Source organism: Ruditapes philippinarum, unplaced genomic scaffold, assembly GCF_026571515.1.
Source record: "Ruditapes philippinarum isolate M1 unplaced genomic scaffold, ASM2657151v2 ctg10877_1_1_1_1, whole genome shotgun sequence".
NCBI classification, from domain to species: domain Eukaryota; kingdom Metazoa; phylum Mollusca; class Bivalvia; order Venerida; family Veneridae; genus Ruditapes; species Ruditapes philippinarum.
The window spans coordinates 23,684-31,232 of NW_026856230.1; the positions used below are offsets into that span (position 1 = coordinate 23,684).

The following is a 7,549-nucleotide window of genomic DNA, read 5'->3' on the forward strand; positions in this document are numbered from 1 at the left end:
ACTCTATATCTATATGTTAACAAACTAGTGTGTCGCTATAAACGTTTCCAGGATAATCATTCAATGTCCATTGAAGTAGATGAGCTATGGTTTTATTGCCATATTTGAAGCTTATTACTCAACATTTGAGAGTATTTACTTTTCTTGGAACTTGCTGATGACACCAGTAGAAGAGTATAAGGCCGGCTCAGTATGAACGACCTTGTAATCTGACTTATGAACACATCTGCGGATGTTTTAAATTCAAAATTTTAAATGTTGAATTCTGCTTAAGCCGGTGCTAGGACGGTAACTTGCACTTTCCAGTACCGCAATCAAACCGAGCCTGCAACATTGTAAATTTTGCAGTGTTGGGCTTTCTTTAGGGATTCTGTTTCTTCTCTGTTTTTGCTCTTTATGAACTGCAAAGTATAGCAAATTCAATTTTATCTGATTAGCACTAAACAATTTAGTGTACTAAGGTTAAACATAAATTATATAGTATGTTTAGTCTTGCTTTTTGCCGCCGCCGAAACATACTATTATATCAATTACTTACACCCAGTCAACATGATAAGACTGTTTCACAAAATCTGATTCTTTCCACCTGCGTTCCTTTGTTTCTATAATTTTTAATTAGAAAATAACATCATATTTTTAGAAAAGTACGTATTTGAGGTTAGCTGTATTGACGGTAAAAATAAAAAAGAAAATCGTGTCCTAACAGGTAATTAAATCATTAATTGACACATGTAAATAAATTACAAAACAATAAAAAACCTAAAAATTTAAGAGTATAAATAAGGGTCCCGTTTCCTCTTGTTCAGTCATATTGGAAAGTAATTCGATATTTACACATATAATACCGGTAAGAATTTCTTTATTCAATCTGCACTGTTCAACATATCTTTTATTGAAATAAAAGATGACAATAACTAAAAATACTATTTGCATCGATAATTTAATATGTTCAGAAGGTAAGATAGAAACTTCGAAAAATTTATTTAGGAAATCTCATTTGCCGGAAGGAGTTTCTTGGGAAAAAATCGTAAAGTCCTACTCAATCCGAAAAATTTATCTGTTTGTGATTTATTATGCAAATGAAAATATTATAAATAAAATATTGCTTAAACTAAAACTTTGCTGTGATTTTATAATTCTTGTTCGGACGAAGTCCGTCTGTTATCGATTTGACTTCCTGTAAAATTAACAGGGAATGACTGAATATAAGAAGAATTTTCAATTCAAACTGAAATCGGTGAATCTCATTGGTCATTTTAAAATAAAATGTAAAGGACAGTTCTTACCTTTCTAAATAAATGTAAAGGATAGTTCTTATTACCATTCTAAAAGATAGCTCTATGATAAAATGTAAAGGATAGTTTTGTCACAATAAAATAAAAATGTAAAGGATAGTTCTCAAATAAAATGTACAGGACTGAGATAAGTTCTTTAACTGTTAGGTTAATTTGTAAATGATTACAAGATCTATAAAGTCAAACGGAAAACAAGTAAAAGGACACCTTGAATAGAAGCCGTTCTTCTTTGAAAAATAATCAATATGCTATTATTTAATTTCAATGTTTACAAAATGGGTATTTTCTTAATAGCTACACAAGAAATAATTATCATGTCATTATTATGCAAGCATTGCTAACATTTTTTTTTTCTGAATTGAAAACTAAAAAAATAACAAACTTTTGTATGTTAAACAGATATACTTCAGCCGAGTATCTTTATAAAAGATACGTCTTGTTTGGTATGATGGGACTGGCATTGGTTTTTTTGTGTTTTTTTTTTCTCGAGAAAATGGTTCCAGTTGATGAAGGTCTAGACCAATAACTTTTGTGTAAAATTTCAGATCATTCGCTCTCTCTGTTTTTCCAAAATGACTATTCCATGATGATCTATCTAAAAAAATTTAATTTAATTTTTTTTCCGGCGGTATGAGGGAGGTGGGGGGCTCATTGCACTCCCTGAAACTACACTTTAAATTTGTAAAAGGTTTTAAACGAGGTCTAATAAAGTTAAAAATTCACTTATTGTTTTATCAAGTATTTTCAAATGAATAGATAGATATGTCCGCTCATTGAATAAAATTAAAATTGATATCTGAGCAGAAATGGTCACTTGAAATTTATGATAAATATAATGAATATCTGATGGCATGGTTTGAAAAATATAGCTCTATATTGTTGCATTTACTTTAACACATTTGTCACACTTTCGGAGAATGATCATAATTGCATTAATGCATAAAACACATAAATGAAAAAAAGTTTTTAAAGTTTTTTTAACATTTTCTTACTTTGGCACATTGTGCGTAATATGTACGATATATGCGGTATCATTTCAAAGGCTACATGTATGCATTTTACATCAACAAACCTCTATTTACAATTAAACAAGGCATGCATAACGTAAACATAATAACCTTTCTCTTCTTCAGCGGTTTGAAAAAATAAGAATCGACATGCATAAATTTCTAAAAAAAAAAATATTATGGCAGTTATTTATTCATAATTATATTTCTAGGGAATGGTATAATTGTTTCTGCAAGAAGAAAATTTATTTACACCTAGTTAAAAAGCTAAATGAACTTATTTTACAATTTTAATTAATATAGCCTGCAAGTGGCTACTGATTCTACATCTGCGACAAGTGCAGACCAAAATCAGCCAGCACATCATTGTTGTCTGATCATGGTCTGCATTGATCCCTATTCAATCAGAACATATTCGGAAATTTCCCTTAAAAATGATGAATGTTTTTGTCCAAATAGAAAGAGTCTCTCTTGAAGTCCATTTAAGATATGAAGCGTGTTCAAAGTAAATATAACGATAGTCAGATGAATAGGAATCTCGCTAGATATAAAAAAATTCATTGTTAAGAGAAAAAAGTAAGCTTTTAAAGTTAAAAGATTGCCTTTTTGTTATCGTTCCTTTAATGGATTTGTTCACATATAATTCCCTGCAATCCGAACTCCAAACAGTGATTTTATTGAGCAATAAAATCACAGTATTGGATATATTACATGTATTTCTTAAACAAATGCATAAAATAAAATAAAACAGTTTAAATTGTAACGTTTCTTTTATTTATAAATGAACCATATAAAACCTAGAATTATATACAACGAGCTTCCATTATTTTAACAAGTTTACTTTCATATGTAATTACTAAGAAATAAGAATTCGTTCAGGCCAAATAAGTATAAAGACTAACTCTTTGAAGATATGATATTAACAGCTACCAAATCTTTTATTTTATAAATACTAACAATTTTGCCACATAACATATCTTCTGCTTATAGGATAACACAATCAAACAAAATATGAAGACCTTGTTAGTATTTCTATCCTTAATTCTGGCTGCCTTGGCAACAATACCAGGTAAGATTTTTCAGTCATATTTATGCTTGTTTTAAATTGTCCTACGTTTTCAACAGTGTAAGTTTATAGCTTCCAAGCCAATTACGCAGTCAAAACAGTTATTACAGTCTTTTGTAGTTTATCACTTCCCTGGATACATAGGAAACTATAACCAAGGCTCGTTCCGATGGAACCATTCACCCTCAGGTTGGGATTTCCCAATCGTCTGTCAAACCCAATGATAGATTCTATAACATGTTCTTGTCTTTTATTTACATATTAACCTGAGTATGAGAGAACTGATCTATAATTTAAACAATAAAGACTTCGAATTAAACAATATATATCTTAAAACTTATTTCTCTCTAGGTTATGGCGGTATGTCAGGTGGTCATGGGGGAATGGGATATAGAAGGATGAGAGGCGGTTACATGTACGGGTCCGGAGGGGGATATCCAGAAATGGGATACGGCGGTGGTATGCGAGGTGGATATATGCGAGGTGGATATATGAGTGGCGGATACGGTGGTGGTGGATATCCAGGAATGGGATATGGCGGCGGTATGCAAGGTGGATATATGAGTGGCGGATACGGTGGTGGTCAAGGAATGGGATACGGCGGTGGTATGCGAGGTGGATATATGAGCGGCGGATACGGTGGTGGTCAAGGAATGGGATACGGCGGTGGTATGCGAGGTGGATATATGAGTGGCGGATACGGTGGTGGTCCAGGAATGGGATACGGTGGTGGTATGCGAGGTGGATATATGCGAGGTGGATATATGAGCGGCGGATATGGCGGTCCAGGAATGGGATACGGCGGTGGTATGCGAGGTGGATATATGAGTGGCGGATACGGTGGTGGTGGTGGTGGTGGATATCCAGGAATGGGATACGGCGGTGGTATGCGAGGGGGATATATGCGAGGTGGATATATGATTGGAGGTCGAAAGGGAGGTAAGCCTAAATTTGAGCATTATATTAACACATACAAGGTCACAAAATAATCGTCTGTGACAGAATGTTTGATATAAACAAGTGGTAGGATTGTGATGAAATACCAGTTACATGGTTAGAGCTTTAAATGCAATATAAAGTAAGCACGTTTTCTCATTTTTATGACAAGATTACAGTGTCAATTGCATGTATTTCAAGAATATACATATTAAATGGGAAATCTTCTTCATATTACAAAATGTACATGGTACATGTAGTTCTTATCCACCATACCTTTATTTTGATATAGTTGGTTAAAGATTAATTATTTGATGGCATTTCCATCTAAAGTACTATTGTTGGAGAATGGTATATGTATTTAGTATAGTAAACAACTAAAATGGTTCTATATCTTAAACTTATAACATCCGTGAAAGAATGAGGAACTGTGTAAGTGTCATTTGTTTTAGCTAAATTGACATATTTGTTGAAAGCATAACGCAGAAGAAAATATTTGTCTACATTACTCACCTTCAGAACGCTCTTGACATTATAGAAAAGTGTCAGTCATGCTGCTCTTCTAAATCACCAATTATTTGCATGCCGTTTTCAAATATTGTATTTATCTTTCAATTATATTGTATTACGCAATAAAATAAAACTTAACATGCAAGAAAACAAATCACAAATACTACTGGCTGTAAAGAGATTTCTTACTTAAGCTTATTATTGCAGGATACAAGAAGAACCGTCCAACACCATATTAAAGACGCTGATGAAATCAACACGCTCACAAGGGGGAATGTTGCTGCACCTTTTGTTGTGCAGTTATGGAATATTCTCTCAAATTGTACATACATGTATAGTTAAACATGCAATTTCATAAATAAATTATTTTATTTGAATATACATCTGCGACATATACTTTTTCCCATTCCACTATATTGCCATTGACAACGACCCAAACTGTAGATATAGTTTCATACAAACATTTCATTCTTTGTTTGTGCGTTTGTGTGTAGCCTACGTTTATCTGTCTCTTATTATAATCTAGTAAAAATGAATATATTCAGGCCCAAATAAAATATTAATGTAAGTCTGAAAAAATTATTTAAACAGCTTCACTGGGCATTTTGTATATAGGGCCATACCGAACCTATTGCAACAGAGGGACATCGTGCATACGAGCAACTTTGTTATTTTTCTAAGCAAACCGTATTGCCTTGTTATAAAATTCATATGTGTTCAATGAGTTTATAGAAAAACAAGCAATTATATCCATATATAACAATAAAAAAAACTAAGCATAAATTAAAAAAAACATAAACCTTTAGTATTACCAATAGTTTGTTGCAATATATTATTGTAATACAGTAGGTTATAACACAAACATATGAGAATTCACTAGGATATAAATAGGACTATTCCTTGATAACTAGTTTTGATACGGGAGCAAATGTTTGGACCCTGAGTGTAAGAAATAGACAAAATAAATTCAGAAGCCAATAGTATGTCCCAGTACTAAACTTGAAGCTCGCCATACAAAAAAAGTTTATAGTGTAAATATGAAACCTTTTCTGGATAAATCTGGTCTTGGAAAAGGCCGTGAAGGAACACATTGAACTCGTTTCAGACATAACATTTTCTGGCGATGCCCCAGAGTGTTTTGGTAATGTGTGTAGCTGAGCGTACCTGAAAGAACTGGTGCTTTATTTGAGATTTTTCCATCAAATGCAACCTTTTCCACGGGCGGAACTTTCTTGAAATAAAAATTAAGTGTTTCATCGGCTAAATTGCCAAGTATGTTGTAGTATTTTTTATTTATTTCAGCATTATTTCATTACTAATACTTTAAGTCAACATGAACAATGCCATTCAATATTGTTATTAAACATAGCCATTTAATATATAGAAGTTTCAATGATAGAAATTTCTTCTGAGGCATGGTTTAAATGGTCTCAGTTATACAAGTACAGAAGAAAAAGAAAACATACGCTTGTTCGACATTTGAGATTTCAGCCATGTTCAATTGTCATATTTAGCTAATCATATTCCATCATATTCAGTACTAAACTCAGTTTAAGTTTTCTATAAACCAATGCTCATACTATGCAAGCAGTTAACTTATAACAAAATTAGGAACAGCAAATAATCTCTTAAGCCTGCAGAGGACCGTTAAGGACTGCTAAAGACCCATGGGAACTGCCAATGCCTAAGTGGGGCACAAAGACTGCTGGGGAGGCACAAAAGACCCTTACGTGTCTCTAAATGTTTTGATATTGCTAGAAACGTTTATTTGAAGCTATTAAATAAATATTTTAACAAAGATTGTAATGTAAGTAATATAAATGAGCCGCGTCACGACAAAACCAACATAGTGCGTTTGCGACCAGCATGCTGTTCGCTTACCAACTCTATTTCAAGTAGAGAAACTGATAGCGAACAGCATGGATCCTGATTAGACTGCGCGGATGCGCAGGCAGGTCTGGATCCATGCTGGTCGCAAACGCACTATGTTGGTTTTGTCATGACGCGGCTCAAATTATGTTTTCTATCAGTTAAAGGCTACTGAAAACTGAAAAAGCACTTAAGGCTGCTAAGGTGGTACTTAATGAACTAAAACTCAACATCACCAATGTCGCGGCATCACTTATTTCACAGTAATAGCATATTTCTATGTGACTATTGTTAAAATAGTTCAGAATAGACAGATTTAAGTCATACACCTAAACAACAAAGTTTTTGTGCAAAATATTCTAAATCTGTAGATTTTTAAGTAAAACAGAACAACATTTTACTCATTTCTGCAAAAAGCCACAATAGTCCATTAAAATGCACATGTATCAGTATCAGTGTTTGGACACCTCATCCCCTACCTGACCCTGGACTTCTACTACAACCCTGGAAAAAATAATTCAACACTCTAAGGCTAACTATAAGGTACCAAATACAAAACCACTGATAAAATTATATATAAATAAATCCACTATCAAATTTAAAATTATAGTTATATAAAGCATATAACTATAATTTTGATAGTGGAAAAATTATTTTTTTTATAATTTTATCGGTGGTTTTGTATTTGGTACCTTATAGTAAGCCTTGTAGTGTTGAATTGTCAGGGTTGTAGTAGGGGTCTAGGGGCAGATAGGGGTGGGGTATCCAAACACTGATATTGCCACCTGTGTTAAAATGTGTGCATACATCTGAAACAATCATCGTTTTCTTAATGTTCTTGTTTGTTAAAAAAATAGTTACAAAGT

The 7,549-nt window shown here is 32.9% G+C and overlaps 1 protein-coding gene across 4 annotated transcripts; it reads left to right on the forward strand.

Moving 5' to 3' along the window:
• Positions 1-738: 738 nt before the first annotated feature.
• On the forward strand, positions 739-5,191 carry LOC132745879 (acanthoscurrin-2-like). 4 transcript variants are annotated; one of them, XM_060734888.1, is made up of 5 exons: positions 739-847; positions 3,293-3,371; positions 3,720-3,836; positions 3,921-4,307; positions 5,022-5,191. In XM_060734888.1, the coding sequence occupies exons 2-5, from the start codon at positions 3,314-3,316 to the stop codon at positions 5,051-5,053; spliced, it is 594 nt and encodes a 197-aa protein (XP_060590871.1). In that variant the 5' UTR covers positions 739-847; positions 3,293-3,313; the 3' UTR covers positions 5,054-5,191. The 4 variants fall into 4 exon arrangements, with proteins under 4 accessions (XP_060590871.1, XP_060590869.1, XP_060590870.1 ...); XM_060734886.1 differs by having other exon boundaries at positions 741-847; positions 3,720-3,851; XM_060734887.1 differs by having other exon boundaries at positions 762-847; positions 3,720-4,109; positions 4,185-4,307.
• Positions 5,192-7,549: the final 2,358 nt, after the last annotated feature.